The 22,258-nt window shown below is 37.9% G+C and overlaps 1 protein-coding gene across 3 annotated transcripts in view; it reads left to right on the top strand.

The window, feature by feature from the left end:
* LOC103463029 (voltage-dependent T-type calcium channel subunit alpha-1H-like) overlaps positions 1 to 22,258 on the top strand; it is a 246,303-nt gene that overhangs the window by 189,074 nt on the left and 34,971 nt on the right. For all 3 annotated transcript variants that reach the window (XM_017304531.1, XM_017304532.1, XM_017304529.1), the window contains exons 16-25: positions 221 to 411; positions 2,178 to 2,459; positions 2,732 to 2,832; positions 3,156 to 3,279; positions 11,955 to 12,023; positions 12,194 to 12,378; positions 13,256 to 13,382; positions 20,677 to 20,802; positions 20,889 to 20,978; positions 21,303 to 21,495. In XM_017304531.1, coding sequence (XP_017160020.1) covers positions 221 to 411; positions 2,178 to 2,459; positions 2,732 to 2,832; positions 3,156 to 3,279; positions 11,955 to 12,023; positions 12,194 to 12,378; positions 13,256 to 13,382; positions 20,677 to 20,802; positions 20,889 to 20,978; positions 21,303 to 21,495 — 1,488 coding nt within the window. The remainder of the gene's footprint in view (positions 1 to 220; positions 412 to 2,177; positions 2,460 to 2,731; positions 2,833 to 3,155; positions 3,280 to 11,954; positions 12,024 to 12,193; positions 12,379 to 13,255; positions 13,383 to 20,676; positions 20,803 to 20,888; positions 20,979 to 21,302; positions 21,496 to 22,258) is intronic.

The raw sequence follows: 22,258 nt of genomic DNA, 5'->3' as shown, positions 1-22,258 counted from the left end.
ATGTTGACAAACAAAAAATGGAAGCTTCAATAGCCTTAAAACTACAGAATTAGAATAAATAACCTGAATATCGTCTATCATCTTGATGTTATAAAATTCAATCCATGAGATGTGACCCGTGTGGTTTGTGGATTTATGTACGTGGACAATTAATATCTCTGTGAACGAGTTTTTGGATGTTTTCATAATTTTCCTTGTTTCTTCTCCTTTGTGAACGCAGAACTTAAGATCCAGGCTATGATGCTGAGCCCCAATGGTCTCCTGAACCCCAAAGCCTCCATGCCTCACCCCACTCCTCCTCCGCTGCCCATCATCACACACACTGCAGCCACACCCACCATAAACTCCAACCAGTCCCGCAGGCCGAGTGGAGTTTCCATGGAGGTCAACAGTTTGGAGCAGAAGTCGCTGGTAAGGCTGGACAAGATCATATTTAATATTTTTACACAACAGTTCAGGTTTACTAAAACTGTACAGGAGAAAGTCAATTTTTAAAAAGCAAATAAAGTTCTGTTAATGTACATTTCTAAATCCTGCAATGAGTTTGTAGAAAAATAATTCAAGATTTTAATTTCTTTTATTCCCCTAAAACTGCTATATTTGTTAGTCTGGGGACATTTGAAACATTTGCCAAAGTAAATATTTTGAAACCAGTCAAAGTCTTTTTGCTGGTTTTTTATTACCATCAAATGTTGATTTAGTGAAGCATGAAACCCTAGGGAAAGAAAGGACACAATGTTCTCCTGAGTTAAATATCGCTTTTAATGGATTGTGCCTCAGGTGAGTTCATGCACATGCCTTTTTCTAAATTTAAATAATTGTTTCCAGTAAAGTTGAAATTCTTGCTGCAAGTTCTTGCTCTTCTGGTCACAGAAACATGAACAAACATAAAGGCTGAACCCATCCTGAGTCACAGTTAACTGCATAGAGTTCAGTCTCTTTACAACATTGTGTTTTCTGCCCTTCTAAAGTCTGGCTGCTAATCACTCAAATACAAGAAATGACTTTAACATGGATTTTTATCTACTTAGTTTGCTTAAGTGAACTTCTGGCACATGCTCACGTACCATTACACACTGCAGATATCAATCTGCCACACACAACAAATACCCTATGTGAGCTTTTTTTGTTGTTAAAAATTCACCAAAGCAATGTCTAAATGGTCCAAAGAGATGGAGGATAATTTTGGTGTTAATTTGGTCTACATGTGATTTATTAAATTCAGTTTCGAAGTACACCTGTTTTAACCAATATTGACAAACAAAAACAGCAGAAGTATTTGTACGTAGCTCGGCTCATATCTGAGTTACATAATCATGCACCTTCACATGAAGGAATAAATGAGAAATGAGAAAATAGTATTTTTCCATTAATTGATATTATTACATCAATGTCACAACTAGAAGAAGGATTAAATGAGTTTATTACTGCTGAATTGAGTGAATCTGTGATTCTGCTGATGCTTTCTGACATATTTTACAACTGATTATGAACCTGACCACTATCAAACTAGGCAGTTTGCTTGGTCTATGTGTTCTCATAGACCAAGCAAACTGCCTACATCCAAACCATTTCATCTTGGTTTGGATGTGTTGAATAAGTGCAGGTGTCATTACATTACCCAAAAATGTCTTAGTCACATAAATCTGAAAAATTAAAAAAATAATCTAATCCTGTCCTGTTGTTTATTTCAATTTTGATTATTTGATTTGATCTTGAAACTAAAAAACATAAAAACAAACCTCTTTATTGTATTACGTTTTTATGTCGTGGTATTTATAGCAATATTACATTTTCAATAATATGCATTGTCCCATTCAAATTAGAAATCAATTCAAATCAATTCATTGCATCCAGGAAACAGTGATGAAGACAAACGGTGATAAAAATCAAATGTTTTGCTCACCAGGAAATAACTAGTTAATATTTAATTTATTCTTTTTTTTTTTTACTTGAGCAATAGATAAAGGTCATTTAAAATATTTCATCAGGTTTGGCTCTTTGGAATCAAATTACAAAAAACCCCCAAAAAAACTAGTGATGGTCTGAAATGTTTCTAAATAATCTGATTATTTATCAGTATAGCCTTAGAACACCTATAGTATCCAGGAATCTAAGTAGGGTAGAATGAAAATGCAGAGAGAAATATCTTCCAAGTTGTTTTTCTGTCCCTGGAGTCTGTGTGGGATGGCAGTCCGGAGAGCCGGCGCTCCAGCTGGACGAGCAGCGGCAGAACTCCCAGCCTGCACCGGAGGAGCCAGTCGGGGGAGATGGAGTCCCTCCTGTCATGCTCCAGCCCCAGCAGCAGGGGGCAGTCTCTGGACCAGTCGGACCACCTGCAGGTTCCCATGCTGCTCTCACCAGACTGCAATGGCACCACCTTTCACCTTCCAGAGCTGGGCTACGACAAGGCCACATCGTATTTCCACAGTGATCACGATGAGGAAGACACTGAAGAGGTGAAAAGAAAAAAAACAATTCCTTACACCAAATCAGAACATGCAAAATCACATTTAAGCAGAAATATTGATAAAAAGTTGCATCCTGAGGTGAGTTGGGACTTTTGGCCACTTGAATATTAACATTTATTTGCAGCAATAAACATTTGAAGACAATGACCATTTAATGAATGTGTACTATAAAATAATAAATTATATTCCATGTAGTGGTGCATCAAGGCATGCAACCATTCTGTGATTTATGTGTGTGTGTATTTGTGTGCTTTTTGCAGAGTTTATGCAAGAGGCTGAAGAGGATGCTGGAGCCATATGAACCTCTGTGGTGCAGAGAACATGAAGAGTGGTCACTGTATCTGTTTGCACCAGAAAATGAGTAAATGAACAAAAATCAAGAGAGAAAAGAAATACCACACACACTCATGAAAACAGACATGCCACTGATAGTCTCCTGAGTAGTCTGAGTGGTTAAACCGCAGCAAGTGTGAACATTTACAGTGAACTTGTGAATTTTGTAACTAACCCTTAGTAATTCAATTTTCACTCTTTTCAATTAAAGGAAGTGGAAGTGTGAGTGTACTCACACTTGTGTGTGAGTGTGTGTGGACATTGTGTTGTGAAATAAGTGATCGTTGTGTTTTGTGTGAAGCCTGGAGATGTAGCTGATGTTGTTTTTCTTCTGATTGTGTCTCTCTTTAGGCTAAGGCTGTGGTGTCAGAAGGTTATAAGTCACAAGATGTTTGATCACATCGTCCTGCTTTTCATTTTTCTGAACTGCATCACCGTAGCGCTAGAGAGGCCTGATATACATCCTAAGAGCATGGTAGAAAACACACCCAGACACACACATTTGCACAATTAAATGTGAGTAATGTTAAAGGAATGTCACAATCAACCTCAACTTCCCATGAATCGCTGTAATCTACAGGTCAAGGACAGAGATGAATTCTGCATTGTTCTGTAGTTTTTAATGACATTTGAGTTGTTCATTTTGCAGGGTGAACTCAACCTCAGTGGTTTTATAATAATAATAATAATAATAATAATAATAATAATAATACATTTGTGTAATCACAGAGAATAACAATCAAAGCATGTTTAAAAAAATGATAAAAGTTAAAACCAATGATAAACTCATGCAGACCAAATAGGCATGTTTAAAAAGAAAAAGTCTTTAAGCCTCTTTTAAAGTGAGCCAGTGATTGTGGAGCTCTTATGGTCAGAGAGAGTTCCACAGGCGGGGCAGCCATGCAGAATGGGCCCAATCTCCCATGGGCCTTCATTTAGTCTGTGAAAAGTGGAGAAAATTACTGTTCTGTGACCATAATGAACGCGAAGATGAATATGGACAAGAAGGTCCTTCAGATAGTCTGGTGAAATTCCGTTTAAACATTGATGAGTAATGAGAGCAATCTTATATTTATATAATTATATTTGCATTGATTACTGTAACTGATTTGTTGGATCTGCCTAACAAATCAGTCCTCCAGCTGCAGCTGATCCAGAACGCTGCTGCTGATGTTCTCACTAAAACCAGGAAGATGGAGACATAACACCAGTTCTAAAGTCCTTCACTGTCTCCCTGTAGCTCAGAGAATACACCGTGTTCCAATTTATGATGCAAATTGGATTTAAGTGTCATAAAGATTACATTTTTTGCTGTGCTATTAAATGTATAGATGGTATTGTGTGTCAGGGCTCTTTGAATCACTATAATTAATTTCAGAGAGCTGGGTTGATTAATTTGTCTGATGAGCTCAATTAAAGGAAATCTACTTAAGAAGGATGTTCCACATTATTAAGCAGGCCTCAGGTTTCAAGCAATATTGTAAAGAGAAAGGATCTCACTGCTGACAAAAATCATCAGATAGTGTAGTGCCATATGACAAGGTATGAAAACATTAGATATTTAACAAAAATTGAAGCGTTATCATATTGTGAAGAGATTTGTGGCTGATTCAGAAGAAAGGGGTTTGTGCAGATAAAGGCACAATGAGGAAGGTTTCTGTTAGACAAATTCATCGGATTAAGAGAGCAGCTGTTAAAATGCCCTTACAAAGCAGCAAAGAGTTATTTGAAGCTGCTGGTGCCTCTTGAACCTCAAGGTGGAGGATCCTTCAGAGACCCCGAAGGGGTGAAAATGACCTCAGCAAAGTATATGGACTCTCTGACTGATCACTTTCTTTCATGGTTCAAAAAGAAGAGCCGTGTCACTGTGTCATTCCTTGCAGCATGACACAAGAATGCTGCAAGGAATTCCTGTGTGCCCCTTTTATGGGTATGAAAGGGGAGAAACTCATGGTGTGGTCACCATCCTCCTCTGACCTCACCCCTATCGAGAACCTTTGGAGTATCCTCAAGCAGAAGATCTAAGGGTGGGATGTAGTTCATATCAAAACAGCCGTTCTGGGAAGGTATTCTGACATCTTGCAAAGAAATTAAAGCAGAAACTATCCACAAACTCACAAGTTCAATGGATGCAAGAATTGTACAGGTGATATCAAAGAAGGAGTCCTATGTTAACATGTAACTTGGTCTGTTAAGATGTTTTACATTGAAATAGCTTTTGATTTTAGTACTTGTGACCACTTAATGCTGCACATCAGGGGCGGATCTACTGGGGTGGCATGGGGTGGCAGTTGCCACCCCAAATGAGAGCCTTACCACCCCTGTTGCGACTATGAATTCAATAAATAGTTATGGGAAATCAGACATTAAGCGCACAAATCTCTTTTTTCCGACAACATTGAATGCATTCAATGCAACCTGACACCTACTTCTGAGTAGCGGGAAGTGCGAGAGAAGGACAGAGCGCGAGGCAGCAGCATTGATATGGATGGATATAAATTACTGGACTGGACATTACGTCACACATGTGCCATTGCTTTCCATTGAGTCAACATTATGAGTGGTCAGGAAATTACCAGAGTCACGCAAAGAATCTGAAAAATGGATGCAATATTTAGCGGTTAATTCAACCCTATGAATTAGATAACAAGGCTTCAGATTTAACAGGTGAGGAAAAAGTTTTAACTTAAACAAAACATTGAACAAGTGAGCAGTGGATCAGTTATGCTAGCCTAACTGTTGCTAGTCTTCTATTTGATAACCTTAACATGTGCTGCGCAGTTAGGTGTGTTTTGGTTCCGTTGGCACTAAAACAGGTCAACCTATAACTCAATGAATCACATAGCGACTAATAGATGCTGTCCAATCCAGTAATACATATCAATTAACAGGAAGTATGAAAGACATAAAAATAACTAACTATACTATATTAAGAAATTATATTTAATCCTCAGTGCTACATGAAGCTCATTTTGAAACAATGCAAGTTAAAAACAATATTTTGCAACAAGTAAATCAGGTAAATTAAGTCCAATGTTAGGTCTGTGTAAGCTAAATGTGAGAATGAGACGTTTTATATTTATGCTGGCATATACTGCCACCCCTGAAAAAATCCCTGCCCCCCTCTTGCCACTCCATAAATATTTTTCTAGATCCTCCCCTGCTGCACATTCAAAGAATGACCGTTTGCAGTTCTTTATAATCCATAAAATGTTTAGAAAATCTGCTTTGCATAATAATTTGAAACAGTGCATTTTGAGTTTATTTTTGAAAAAAATACTGTTCTCATTGGGAGCTTTGTTCAGTAAAATTTGATTTATACTGTAATAGTTCATGACTTGAAAATTATACTGACCATCATTTGCAATGACCATTTAAGAAAATCTCAGAAAATATCACTTGGATAATCATTTGGAACATGGTGTAAACTTTAAAATAATGTTAGTTTATAAATCACTGAACAGCTTAGCACCATTAAAGATCTACTGTTGTATCAACCTTCCAGACCTCTCAGGTCTTCTGGTTCTGGTTCTGCTCTGCAACCCCAGAACCAGAACCAAACATAGAGAAGCAGCATTCAGCTTCTATGCACCACAAATCTGGATCAAACTTCCAGAAAACTGCAAAACAGCTGAAACACTGAGTGCCTTTAAATCTCGACTAAAAAACCACCGTTTAGAGTTGTATTTGAAACATAATTACAAATTTAATGATGACACTTGACTTAATGGGACGTTTTGATTGTTGATTCTATGTTGCATGACTTTGTGTTAGTTATGATGTAAAGCACTTTGAAATGCCTTGCTGCTGAAATGTGCTATACAAATACAATTTGATTGATTGAATTTGATTATACTGAATTCTGTAGGTAACAGGAAGCCATTGGAGCAGTGGTTCTTAATCTTTTTTGAGGTACCGAACCCCCCAGTTTCATATGCACACTCACCGAACCCTTCTCATTCCTCCTCTCCCCCAACGTACAAAATACTTTGCGGTATTCTGATTTAGTAATGTAATTATATTAGTTGTGTTACCACCCCACGCCACTAGAGGCAGTAACAACCCCGAAAAGATGCGACTAAGGAGCAGATTTAGACTATAGAATTTGGTAAAAACTGTGAGCTTTGCTGAAGTAATTAAAGACACAAGTTCAAATCCATGCTGGGAATGGAACACCTTCAATCAGGGCTCCTCCACAGCACTGATTGGCTAAGCAATGTAACGTGATCCTCTGCAGCAAGTGATGGCAAAGCGGGGCGTCATCACGACTTTACACAAGTGTGTCTTTACCTCCGCGGCAGAGGCTCCGCCGAACCCCTGAGACCGACTCACTGAACCCCTGGGGTTCGATCGAACCCAGGTTAAGAACCACTGCATTGGAGGTTATGGAGAATAAGTGTAATATGTTCAGATTTACAAACTCAGTAAAATCCTGGCTGCACTATTTTGAATGTATTGAAACTTTTGAAGGTTTTTGTCGGAGATTTAAAAAAAAACAGGGAATTGCAATAGTCAAGCCTGGAGGAGACAAAGACAAGTGATGGTGTCTTAACTTGGACGAGAATCTGTTTTAAAAAACAAGAGTTGGATCCACATGTTTAAAATGATTGTGACAAGGTCAAAATTAAACATACAGAACTATTAATATTTGGATAAATCCTGTTTGTGAAGTTGATTTTTAAGCAAAATCAGAAAAGGGTTTACGAGGCCGTTTACAAAATACACATCTTCCAGAGCATATTGTATTTGTTCACCTCTGGAATTCAAATAAACTTACAATACTATGAATAAAGTTGGGTTTTTAAGTATCTTTGCTGGTCTTTAGGGGCTTGTTCAGCTCTGTACGGGTCTTAATGCATATGTATGGTCTTCACGAGTATTTACGGGCCTGCATTGGTCTGTATGGATCTTTATGGGTCTGTACATGTCCCATATGGATCAGAACCATATGGGTCTGTAAAGGTGTTTGTGGATCTTTACAGGTCTGTACAGATGTCCGTCTACCTGTGTTTTAGAACTTGTAATTTTCTCTTAACTTTGGAGTCTAGGTCTAAATGGCCAGTCTCTCTTCTCAGTGCGTCAGAGCTCGCTATGAAGCTCTGCAGCGATCGCTAGCAAAACTACTACTACCCCTGCACACACCACGAACTCTAACTAACACAGTTAGAGTCTAATAAACCCATCGAAACACTCTTAGTAAAATCCACAGCATCGCTGCGCCCTAGTCTCTTGCCGTATCCACCCCCCCCCCCTCTCTCTCCGCATGTCTTCGTTCTACCTAGCAACAGACCGTCAACACATTTTCATTGGTTGTGACGAAATATGGTACAGTTAGACCCCACAAAATAAGGCGGAAATGATCGATCATATTTCTGGCTTTATTTTGAAGTAAATAATCACAAAACCAATATAAAAGCACCACTTTTATAAAGTTTGAAGTCCGTGCTGTCCAACAGAGTTGAAATGAAAACTCGGTATGCCGTTCGTGTTATTACGAAGCCTTATAAATGCGTCACATGCTTTTACGCCCCGTGGCGGGCAGCGACTGCATAACTGCTTACATTTTTTTGTGTTGTTTTTGTTGCTGCCTGTTGGTCAGGACTCTTTTGAAAAATACGAAGGTTTTTTATGTCAGTGGGCTTTTATCCTTGTCAGATAAAGTTAAATAAAACTGATTGATTTATTTCAAACAGGTTTTTAAAAACAAGACAAAAAAACCACAGAGAAAACATCCATCCATCCATCCATCCATCCATCCATCCATCCATCCATCCATCCATTTTCTTACCTTACACCCTTGTCCCTTAGTGGGGTCAAGACGGGTGTTGGTGCCCATCTCCAGCGAATGTTTTGGACGAGAGGCGGGGTCACCCTGGACAGGTCACCAGTCTGTCACGGACAAAGAAAACATTTGCATACAAATAATTATATGTTAAAATATAAATTGGTTGCTAAAAATGACTATTTGTCATGATTGGGGTTTTGGTTAGGTGAGGGAAGATGCAGGCAGGCCAGGATGAAGTGAAAATGATGATAAACACAGGAACACAAGAAGCTGGCAGAACGGACTGGTTAGACACGACGGCGAAACACGACGAGGATCCGACAAGAGACAGAGACAACAGGTGGAAATACACTGGGAGGGAAATCACAGGAACGAGACACAGCTGGGACCAATCAAGACAGGGAGGACAGGACATCATGAGACTCACAGGGAACAGGATCACAACAAACACACATGGGGCATGTGCACTATGTGTGTACGTGTGTGAATATACGAACATGCAAGCAGCTTAAAGAGATAGAGGAAAACACATAATTATTTATTCCCAACAGTGTATAACAGCAGCTTTATGCACTCTTACACAAAAATAGTGTCCTGAACCTGTGGAAATATGGTGTCTGAGCTCTGCTTGTTAAAGAACTAAAACTAAACAAATGGTGAATGCGTCACACACAAAAACACACACACATGAAAACTTAAATTATACCATTCCTTCCCACAGTTATGTAACCGGGGAGTCCGTAAGATCAGATCTTTGATATATTACTCAGCTGAACTCTCATTGTACACCATTGTGTGAAGCACCATGAACTGTCCAAGGATCATTTTGATTCTTTGAAGCTTCACACTTCAAAGAATTAGACTGCATTAGACTCGTACCCTGTTTGTACACACTTTGATTTGACAGGTTGTGATGTAATACCTGCACTCTGGGCATATGTGGATCAATCTAAATATTGATTGGACCAATTCCAGTGTTAGTACAAGAATCAATCGATACTAATACAATGGTACTGATATAGTTTTAGTTGTTCTCGACATTCCATCTCATACCTCTGCACTTTTTGCTTCTTGTCCTCCTTTGTTCTTGGTTGTCAGCCCGTCTGTACATGACTCAGCAGAACAGGAAGGAGATATGTTGGTATCATGTCATCATCACATGATGGTGAGGGGGAGAGGAGTCGTAAGGATGTGTTTTAACCACCAATCTTTTGTTTTTTTTTTCTTTAACATTTTTTTCATTTTGACAGATCAAGTTCCCAACCACCCACACAAAATTGGCACATCAAAAAACAACAGCTAGTCAAGACAACATGAGATAAATACACCCTAGATTGAGCCACATCTTTCTACAAATACACAAAGAAAAACGGTTACACAAACTACTAAGCAGTGGCAGGTTTGTCATTTGCAGTCTTTCGCTGAGGTACAGGGTCCCATATCTTCTCAACACATTAACTCTTGTAATGTACACCATCTTTAATAAAAATATATAAAACAAGCATATGAGGGCTTTCAAGGGTTTGTAAAAACACTAACTTTATACAAGCACACCAAAGGAGTGAAAAAATAGTCAAAACTGCAAAATAAAGAGCAAGAGGAAAAAAATCTCTTAACCTCAACACTGAAAGTGGGTTCACTGAAAGAGTTATTTCAAGAGTTCACAGAACATATCAATAGCTTTTAATCAGTGAAGTAAAGTTTTAAATGATATATTTGTCAACAGAACTGTTCACTCTTGAATGATTATATCTATACTTGGAATGAAAAAATGTTTTGTCATGTTTAATAAAACTAGGAAAAGTTGTATGCTCAAAAACTTAAGTGATCTTGAAATGTTTAATACTTAACTTATTCATGAAAGTACCCATGATATTTTCTCTACTGCATTTAGAAACACATTCACAGTTTCTCACTGTGAATCAGAATAGCCTTCAGTGTAGGACACACGTCATTGTCTCTCAGAAAAGAAAAGAAAAGAAAAGAAAACAGATAAAAGTCTACACAGCAGAGTGAATGTCAGCTGCCTTAAAAGTCTGGTTCAGGTGATTTCAGGAATTTTAATTTGAATATGAGGATCGGAGTATTGTGGTAAATTTTCATTTTATTTATGCGACAGTTATTCCACTTTAAACTTTACTAATTTAATCATAAGCTGTTCATTAACCCTAGAGCACATCATGTAGTATTCTGCTGCTTCACCACTACATGGCCTTATGAACATAACTGCTTTCTTTAGCATCATATTCATCGTCCCTAATAACTTAATTGTCTTTTGTCTTTTTTTTGTTATGTTTTTAGTTGAGATCGGACAAAATGTATTTTATTTAGCAAGAGGCATGGGAGGCAGTTGCTTCCCAGACCATTTATGGACTTGTGTTTCATAAATAGGTGATGGCATAATAAAGGGATTTTAACAAGTTAAAATATGGCTGAAGCGAGGTGCCATTCAAGACATTTATTTGTAAAGCTATTCTACTGTAACTAACTGTTCTTAAACTGCTAAAGGAGGCCAAGAAAACCTGAATGGTAAGAGAACTTTTTAATTGTTTTAAGAACTTTTGGAAGTTTGTATCAGTGATGTCTCTTCTTATCATGTCTGGTAAAGACCTTTATTTTCCATATTTATTCTTTTTATTATATACATTGCAAGGTATCTCTTCTTTTTAAGCTATTTGAAACCTCCAGTTAAGAATTCATCTTGTCATTACACAGGATTGGTTATGAGAGGTGCCCGCAGAAGAATTTAACCCTTACTGGGAAGGTCTTAAAACAACATGTAATCTCTTTAAAGTGCAATTTCCTCTGTTGGAGAGAACAATTTCATTTTGCCTTGTGCACAAGGTTTCACCACGTGCTGAAGATAATGGGGGGGAAAAAACAAAATGTTTCCGTTTACACAGACTGGGGATTATCTGTTTGCAGCTGATGCAATTTTAGTTTGAGACCAGCAATCACGTTTGTTCACTTTTGTGTTCACTATATCTGCTATGATAAGCAAAGTAAAGTAATTATATTTATGTAGCATATTTTCAACAACAAGGCAATTTATAGTGCTTTACATGAATTAGAAGGAAATACAACAAAGCAACAAACCAAAAGAAGAGCAAAAGAAAAAATAAAACAAAAAACTATAACCCCGTGTTTAAGAATAAGTAGTCCGTGATTTATAAACTGGTAGGGGTTTAAACTAAATAATTTCTCTGGATTCTAAGTTGGCCTTTCTTCAGCTCATTATGTATCATGTTTCTAACCAGGCTCAAAGCGAAAGCTACTTGGACACATTATCTTTGAAATGACAAATGCTTCATGCTTTGTGTCAGTGAATGCTCTCATACATATGCCTGTGTGTGTGTCTGTGACAGGAGCGAATGTTTCTCAGCGTGTCTAATTACATCTTTACCATCATCTTTGTGGGAGAGATGATGATCAAGGTAACCATAACAGAACCTTTTACTGCACAAGCATTTCACTCATACGACTTTTCTAATCTCGCTCATAAAAAGAGTCAATTTTCCTCCTGGGTGGGGACTAGAGAAGTTTTTATGTCTCATACTTTTTTTTATTGTTTAAGTAATTCAGTTGGATCTGTGTGTGTCACCAGGTTGTAGCAATGGGCCTGTACTTTGGAGAAGGTGTGTACCTTCAGAGCAGCTGGAATGTGCTGGATGGCGTGCTGGTTTTTGTGTCCCTGGTGGACATTCTAGTCTCCATGGCATCAGCAGGTGGAAATCGAATCCTGGGCATGCTGCGAGTCCTTCGCTTGCTTCGCACCCTGCGTCCGCTCAGGTAGGGCGATGGAGCAGTTCCTCATGTGTCTACTACACTCGCATCCTGAAGTATTTCTTCTGTTTTACTGCAAGCCTATGGCAAAGTATTTGACCTTGGCAGACTTGTTTTGTTCTTGCCTTTTTTTGTGTCACTTTAATATTTCGGCTCATCAAACACACTGAAACATCCATCCATGATTGTGTGAGTAAATACAAAACTAAGTTTTCAAATGACTATTTAATGGAATAATAGAACAAAGCTGTCTCTATGTGCCATAAGGCATTTGAGATAGATGAGTGTGTCTACATCCTTGTTTTGAATGGTTTCTGACCATTAGTTGCCAGTTAAAGGTTAAACCGTATGAACTGGATGTAACACTTTACTTCTTTACTTTGACTAGGCCACTCCAAAATTTTAATGTAGTTTTTTTCTAGAGGTGGACTTCACTTCAATTCATGTCATCCAGATTCAGATGCAGCAAAGCAGCCACAGGCCATCACCCTGCTAGTACCATGTCTGACAGTCCATCTACTGAAACACTGTTAGTTTTAGCCCTGGAAAATTAGCACACACCCCCCTAAAAGATACACCAATGTCTCTTCAATCCAAAGAATATCAAGATATTATTTAGTCCTTTGTGTTTCATAGCAATGGATTTTTCCTTAGAACTCAGCGCCCTGCACAGATGACTCATGATTTGGCTGAAATAACTTTCTTCCCTTAGTCAATGAAAACATTTTAGAAATTTGCTTTCTGTATTTACTCATGCTATTTTTGTCTGATATTAGAATTAGAATATTAGAGTGACAAACAAAAACGAAAGCAGAAGAAATTTTTAGGAGGGCAAATACTTCTTCACAGCACTGTACACAAGTATTGTTTTTGTTTTTTTCAGGGTGATAAGTCGGGCTCCAGGTTTGAAACTGGTTGTTGAGACCCTGATTACATCTCTTAGACCGATTGGGAACATTGTTCTCATCTGCTGTGCATTTTTCATCGTGTTTGGAATTCTGGGAGTGCAGGTAAACACATGTTGTTTATTCTTGTTCACCTTCTGTTTTGGATAAAACCATGTCAAAATTACAAATGTAATTATTTTCATCCAAAACGGCTGCTAGAAGAAGGATACTGCTTTGAGAGGTTTAAAATAAATGAGGCACAGCTAAGAATGGTTTCAGGTAATAAAAAGTGAGGCAGAACATTGTGAGGAAATGCAAATGAGTTGCTGATTAGGCAAAAGACTCCTTGAAGTAATTAAAAAAGCAGTGACTCTACAGAAGGATTGTGCTGAGAATATTTTTCTTTGAATTGGATTTTAACCTAATTGGATTTCTTAAGAAATCAATAATTTATTGATTTAAATGTTTTGAATTATTTCTAAAAAAAACCCAACTTACTAACTTTTAACTTTTATATAAATATTATTATTTAAAACAAAAATAATTCAATCAATCAATAAATTTTATTTTTATAGCACAGTTCAGCAAAAAGGCAGTTAGCCCACTGACTGCTTTGAACAGTTAGCCCCATGAAGGATATGTTTTTTTGTTTACATCCTAAAATGACAAAATTAAAGTCATAAAAACATCATATTGTCACCAATTTGAGAAATTAGTATCAAACATAATATTTCGATGAGTACTATCATAAAAATTATCAATGCACATCATATTCGTCAATGTTCCATTTATTATGATTTGTGGTGCATAGAAGCAGTATTGTAGTCAAGACCACCAAACCCGAGACCGAGACAAGACCAAGACTTTTAGGGTCCGAGACCAAGTCAAAACCAAGACCAGCGCCTCAACACATTAAAATGTAAAATATGATCAAAATTGCTAATCAAATTGATCTGAAAGCTTCACATTTCCATAAAAACACCTAGATATTAAATACTTGGAGCTGAAATAAATTTGACCAATATTCTGCTCATCTAAAAAGATCATTCCCTGGGCATTTGCCAAGGGCCTGTCAGAAACCACCCTGTTTGCACCATAAAACATAGCAATTGTGGCCCTGATGGTTAACAACGCTCAACTATGAACACTGACCAGAGAGCAACAAGCAAGAAGTAACCAAGCACAAGGTGCTCTCGTACTGTTCTCGCCCTCTCCTGCTGCATGAAGCCAGGTAGTCTGACACCATGGCAGACATTACAACTGCCACTTTAAACAAAAACAATCAACGAGCAATATACATGCTCTTTTGTTTTTGTTTTATTTGTTAATTAAATAAATATCAATATATATAATTAAATAAAATAATGATAATTACTGCAGTGTTAGGCAGATTATTAGAAGAACAAAGAACAGCTCTCAGAGAGGCTTCAGTCCTATCTTCTTAGTAAAGAGAAGTTCAGAAGAATCGGATCGTTTGTGAATGTCTCATCACTATATTGCAGACTTTTGGACACAGTGTTGTCCCATATCTGCGAAACGTTAGTCAACAGAAACAAACACCTAATTGGTAAGTCACGTTATTGCTTGGATTTTAATCGGTGCGTTTTGCACCAGTGAAAACAAAGATGTTAACAAATAAACTGGACAGTATGCTGTAAATTTAGTGATATTTCTACAGTTGCGGTCTTGACTGGTCTTGAAATAAAACCCCGAGTCCTCAGCGCCCCAGACCGAGACGAGCCCGAGACCAACAACACCGTATAGAAGCTCCTGGCCGCGCAGAGACCACTAAAGGGGCAGGTGCTCAAAAAAAAAAAAAAAAGGGCCCACCTAACCACATTCTAGGACAGAATATTAACAAAGCCTCTCAGCTTTCAGAGTTTAATAAACAATGATCAATTACAAAATTGTGAGATATACAATCAAAGCTAAGGAGAATCTCCATATAGAGCATACAACTATGCATATGTAAGATATTAGTCATTTCTTTCTGCAGGTTTGTTTTGTTATAGGAAAGTTTTGCAATATTCAAACCCGCAATTTAGCAAGATATGTAAATCAGAGCTGGACCACCAGACATATTTTGTCTTTACAGAATTACACTATTAAAATATAAACAAGGGCACAAAGCAACCTTTTAGTGACTGTAATCTATAAAACAGAGCTGCCTGTTTGCTGCAGTGGAGATGAAGACGGTCCATTCAGGACAGCAGAGCTGCATCAAACTTTAAGATGGAACTGCAGAAAAAATTTGAATTGTTAATGCATGTCACCATGAGAAAAGCCTGAGTTTTGCTTAAAAAAATCATTTTTTAAATTAAAATCACACATTTGTGTCTCAAAATGTGTGAATGAAAATCACACATTTTTGCAATAAAAAAATTATTTGCAAAACAAACTTATTTGCGCTTGTCATAAATCTTTTCTTGATATTCTAAGTTTTTGTTTGTGACTCAAAGTTTTGCTTGTGATTCTCACATGACGTCGTGGGCAGGGCCTAAAATCACAAAAGATTTATGATGTGTGCAAATAAAAGTTTGTTTGGCAAATAACTTTAACTTTAAGTTCACGAGACAAAAATTAGTTATTAAAAGATTTTTAAACAAAACAATTTGTTTAAAAAAAGGAAGTAATTACAATTCCAAAAGTTTTGATTACAATTTTATTTTACTTAACTGAGGTTAGTTTTATTTTTTTATTGAATAATTGGGGGGGGAAAAAAATATAACTTCAGACTCTGCGAACCAGACCCTAAAGTCTGGATTGAGTTGTTTTCCCCTTTATTAATGACACTTTTATTACATACATTATATCTATCAGGTTAATTCATGGTGAGAATATTTTTAATTCTAAATGAATATCCTTGTTAGACTTTAATTTAAGTGTTATTCTTAAATAAGATACATCAAGACACATTTACATAAAGCCAGAATAAATACCGCAGAAATGATACGACGTTCAACTTCTTGCAGTAAAGGAAATTAGAAGACATATATTCATTATGGAGTTGATAGGTTTTGGACAGGCGATGTGCCCCTATTGCACATGTGTCAAACTCAAGGCCCGCGGGCCACATGTGGCCCGCCATGACATTTTATGTGCCCTGCCCCCCAGCGTTTTATTGAATTGACTACAAACTACATCTCCCATAATGCATTCCGATTGTTACCAGCCAACATTACGGCTTCTCGCCACTAGAGAGCAGCAGAGTCACCTGCTTATTAATTTTCCCAGCGAATAAAACTGAGACATTGACAAGCTAACATCAAAATATCCAAGAAAAGAAACATCGATTTACAAGTAAGACTGTGAATGAAGATGTGTGAGTTGGTGTCAGGGCGGCAGGTCGCGCTAGACTTTTTTTGTTATCCGTTATCTTGACCGACAATATAAAAAAAATTGTTCATGTGCTATTTTTATCCATGAAATTACAATCATATTAACATCGGCTATTTAGTCGCATTTTATGCAGTTTTGTTATTCACCGTGAATCCAGATCCCATCATAAATTAAGCAAATAAATGCATCTAAATTTTTCTCCGTAGCGACAAAAACCACTGACCCCAATGACTTTTAACAAATTAAATTAAGCGACTTCACTTAAATTAGAAACGGACAGATGTTACGTCTGCAGCTCCTCCAGAACTCCGCTCTCCTGGGTAATGTGAACCCTGAAGGCTCCATTTGTTAAATCCGCTGGATGAGTTACTTCCAGGGTTTTTAATTCTTCGCAGCAGCGTAGCCGCCTCCGCAGTGGTTGATCAGTGGACTGCACATGTTACAGTCTAATTAACTTCTGCGTCGTCATTTATTTCCTCAAGATAAATTACCGGCTCCTCAAATGGATTAATACAACGTTGCATTCTCTTTAGTTTTCTCTGGTCTGACTTGAATTTAACGCGCCATTTCAACCAAAGGTTTTGAATGCGCTTCCTAACCAGACCGTTATTTACCAATATGAGGTGTTGTTTAATTTATTTTCATACATTTATGTTAAGGATGCCCAAGTCTAGTTTTCCAGAGCTAACATCTGAAACTTTAGATGCGTTCCTTCTCAAACACACCTGGATCATTTACTGATTATAAGCCTCTACAGAACTGAGTTGCTGCTGATGAGGGAAGTCAACCTTTTGTCTGGGGTGTTTTAGCAGGGATGCATCTAAAGTTGCAGTCTGGAGGACTGGACCTGGACACTCCTGATTTGTACCGTCTATGTGGCCCGTTGAGGGCCAATATGCTGAAGTGGCCCTCAGGGAAATTGAGTTTGACACCCCGGCCCTTTTGCATAAGCAATACTGAAGAATGACTGCTATCATTAAAGATACAGGGAAGAAGCTTTTAGTTATCTTGCTTTGCTAGCAAAGTCGTTAGCTAGCAGCTAGCTAATAGCACAACAACAACAGCCTAATGTCTGTATAATAAAAATACTGAATCAATAGATAAGAACAGTTTCTCCTCACCTGGTTGTCTCCTCCCCTCAGTAGTTCTTCAGAGAAAGGCAGACGCAGAGGCCTGTCAGTGTCTGTTGTATTTCATTACCTCTCTGCTTAAAACGCTTAGACTCTGAGCTGAAGCAGAAATGATACTTCAACGTTTTCCATCATCTGACAAGCAGCAAGTCTACTCCACTTTATTCACCAAAAACTGTTCTGTAATCTGGAACGTTCGCTACGTTGAGCTCCAGTTAGCCGCCTCATCTCACTGCGCGAGAGGCAATTGCGTCGTGCGTCACGGGCAAAAGGTCAAAGGTAACAAGGTGACCGGAGGGCTAAAAACCCCAACACAAAACCAAGTAATTTTAGTACATGTTATTATATGTCAGAAGAAGGCTTAGGAAATAATTATACCAAAATAAAAATTTGACCATAAGGGCACTTGGGGGCAAGGAGGAAAAGGGGCAGGCGCTCAAGCCCCCCTAGTCTCCCCTTCTGCAAGTGCCTGTAGAAGCCCCTTGTTTGGTTCTGGTTGTGAATGCAGAGCAGAACAGAACCTGAGGTCTGGAAAGTTGATACAACAGCAGCAGATATTTAATGTATTTGTACATATTTAATGTAATGAACTACTTTTGTTTATTTACAGGTTGAAGTAAAGGTTTTATTCTCTTAGTTTTCTTTTTCTATGCTTCTTGGTGGATAAATGTTTTTAATTCTTGAAAGAACCTAGATCAATAGGAGTTGGAGTTGAATGCCTATGACTTTGGCTACTTAACCAATCATTTTCCATCCAGTCTATCTGTGTGTTCTAAAAGTGTGGGAAGTGGATGACAAATCACTCTACTCAAAATTTCACAAGATTAGTAAGGACTGAATTTAGTTCTAGTTGTGTCTTGTTTGTCAAAAATATTTATGAAATCTTTGGATCAGTAAAATGTAATCATTTATTTACTTATTAAAAACTTTTAGATTTAACAAACTTAAAAAAGACAAATTCAAAGGGGTTAATTTGCTTTTTGGATTAAATGCTTTTATTGCTATTCCATTTGTTAGATTGTTTCAGGCCAGAAATGCTGGAAATAACTGATTTCTTCAGCATTTCTTCAACTTGGTTTTTTGCAGCTTTTAAATGTGTTCTTTCTACTACACATCTGATTCAGAGAAATGAATTAAGTCAGCTTTTTATCTTGTTCAGCAGATGAATGGTTAATATAAATCAAGGTACACCTGGTTTGCTGAAGCAACAGGTAGGATTGTGGTCAGATTTACCTTGTATAACCATTTTCTAGTCACACTAGCAACGCTGACTACTTTTTTGCAACATATTACATTCACCCATATTTGTCATGATGGGTTCTAGCCTGTTTACCTACATGCAAGAACACAGTAAGAGAAGCAATATGAAAACAACAATGTTTATTTAAGGGAAAGAGGAGGTGGAGATCAGGGAGAACAGTCCTGGAGTCTGGGAAGCGGGAAACAGTCGTCGAACTGTTAATGAGAGGAAAGGTGTGAACACTGGACAGATCCAAGGAAATATTTCAGAGATGTTTCAGAGGGCTCTTATTTGAAGGCGGAGGTATATTATCTGTGGCGTCAGCCACAGATAATAATTGTTTATTCAATAGCTGAACTCAACCTGCTTATTGCTACGTAACTACCCATCCTCCTGATCCACAGCTCATGATTTAAGTTTTCTTAAAGAACCAGTACTTAGAAATACTGGGTTACTTCAATATTTTAACATATGAAGTCAAGGCAGAGCAGCACCAGAACAAGGAGACCTGAAAGATCTGGAAGGTAGAAACAACAGCAGATCTTTAATGTATTATGGTGCTATATGTTGTGGAAAAAAAAATTTCCAAGCACTGTTAGATGAAATCACTTAGTCAGGTTTATTTGTATATTGTGCACAATACATAGAGCTTGTAAGACAATCAATAATGAAGAAGTTCCTAATGAAAAGCTCCCCCAAGCAGAGTCAGCACATGAGTTTTATACCAGGGATAAGGAATCCAAAACATGGGAAACTCTGACTCCCATGCAGCTGCAGGAAAACAACTTCCAATCTTGTGTGTGTAGCCAATACCGGTTCTTTTGGTCAGAGTTCATAAGCAGTTAATATAAGATAATCAGCCTGTAGCCCATTTCCTGCACACGCCTGTGCACGGTGGCTCTGGATGTTTCTACTCCAGACTCAGTTCACTGCTTCCTCAGGTCCCCCAAGGTCTGGAATCGTTCCTTCTCCACACTCTTCCCAGGGTCCGGTCACCTCTTCTCGCTGTACAGCGTTTTCACAATATGCAATTTTTTTAGAAGGACCTGTATATATTCAGAAGAAATTATGCTAATTACTCCACAGATTTATTCCTGACCTATCTGCCTTTTCTTAATGTGTGTTATATAATAAATCTTTGAGGCTGATAATCATATGATTAAATTAGACACAGGTGGACTTGTACAGGATTTTATTTAATCTGATAATAGAAAAGTGTTTGAATAAAATGCACAGATTTTATTCACAGATATGCAGATTTTTTTTTTTACAATAATTTTTTCCTACCTCTTTTTTACCTTAAGAAAACTAAAAAAACAAAATTGAAAAAAAAAATCCTGACACAAAGTTCATGCATGAAAGGGTTAAAATACACTGAAAGTTGTTATTGTGATATGACAAAATGTGAAAAGGTTCAAAGGAGTATACATTAGTTTCCATTTTTCAAGGCTCCTTATATTATGCAAATATTCTCATTTAACATTTGCTGAAGAGATGAATCCTTGATGTGCTAATGCTGACATTTAGTGTCTTATTTCTAGGAATACAGTTTACTCTGTAATAAGAGCAGACTTTGCTGTGAGTGTGCTGACAGCCTTTGTAACAAAATGTGAATCTGAATTGCTTTGCATTTTGCTGTAGCCCAACCAAACTGATCCTGGAATCAGAGTTACATGTTTCTTTGTGCACTCTCGCCTTCTGGGTGCAGCTTTTTAAAGGCAAATTCTTCTACTGTGATGGGCTAAATGTCAGCAATATTACCAACAAAACCGAATGTCTGGAGGCGGGTTATCACTGGATACGACGGAAATACAACTTTGACAACCTTGGACAGGTTTGTCACACCTCCACACATCTTTGCTTTGACACCTGCAAGTGGAAAACTGATGGCACTGATTTCCATTCCCCTCACTCATCCAGGCACTGATGTCGCTCTTCGTGCTGTCATGTAAGGACGGCTGGGTGAGCATTATGTACGACGGCCTGGACGCTGTTGGAGTGGACCAGCAGGTGAGGAACATTGATTGATTCAGAGGTTTTCAGAGGTTTTTGATAGTTAATCTTTTTTTTTAGTCTTTCACTCCTTTTAATCTGAGTGTTTGACTGAAGAGATGCAGAAATGTTTCAGAAGAAATCTGAAGAAGTGTGAGGGGAAAAAGTAAAATACAAATACATGTGACAGTGCTGGCAGTTTCACTGCCAAGTCAGGACTTCTTGTTTACACTTCACCAACCTCCTCCTCTCCTCTGCTCCCCACTTTACTCACTCCTTTGTCCTCCTGTTCAATCGAACTCCTCTCCTTTCTTCTCTTACTCTCTGCGTATCTTTTTACAGCCGAAAAGAAACAATAACCCCTGGATGCTGCTGTTCTTCATCTCGTTCCTCCTCATTGTGAGCTTTTTCGTGCTCAACATGTTCGTGGGTGTGGTGGTGGAAAACTTTCACAAGTGTCGGCAGCAGCAGGAGGAGGAGGAAGCCAAGCTGAGGGAGGAGAAACGACAGAAGCGGCTAGAGAAAAGGAGGAGAAGTGAGAAAGCATTAGGGTGGTGGGTGCGGATGGACACATGATGCAACAGATAGAAGGAAGTATTGATACTGACACCAAAACATCCTGCATTAAACTTGATCCTAGTGGCAGATTCTGCTTTTCTTTAGTGCCCACATGTTTTTCTCAATTTTTTTTAAATCCAACTTACGACATGTTATGTGAATTAAACATATAATTTCAAATATAACTTAGTACATACATACTATTAAAATGTTTTAATATAAAGATCTGAAAAGTATGTGTGGCTTTCTCTGTTATGTCTACCAGCTTCACATTTTTCATCTGCCAACGGCACAAACTGTATCAGATTGGATAGGCAGCATCTGTGTGCTTTATTTTTTTATGGTTGCCCCAGATTCACATGTAGAATTTAGATCAGGACTTTGACTAGGCCATTTAAACTTGGAAATATGATGTTGTGCTTTTTACAAAGGAGGGTGTGATGGACTTGTTGTTTTCAGGAGACATCACTTTCCTACACTTTTGACCTTTAAAACTTAATTTAATGGATATCTAGTGTTCTGTGTGCAAAACCTTTTTATTTCTCTACACACTAATTGCTACATTTATTACACTCAGAACTGACACACACTCATCTTAATTAATTTATTTATTCTCTCCCCCCCCCTGGGCTGCACAGTGGCACAGTTGGTAGAGCTGTTGCCTTGCAGCAAGAAGGTTCTGGGTTCGATTCCCGGCCCCGGTCTTTCTGTATGGAGTTTGCATGTTCTCCCTGTGCATG

Source organism: Poecilia reticulata, linkage group LG1 (assembly GCF_000633615.1).
Source record: "Poecilia reticulata strain Guanapo linkage group LG1, Guppy_female_1.0+MT, whole genome shotgun sequence".
In the NCBI taxonomy this organism is placed as follows: domain Eukaryota; kingdom Metazoa; phylum Chordata; class Actinopteri; order Cyprinodontiformes; family Poeciliidae; genus Poecilia; species Poecilia reticulata.
This window is presented reverse-complemented; position numbering and strand designations above follow the sequence as displayed.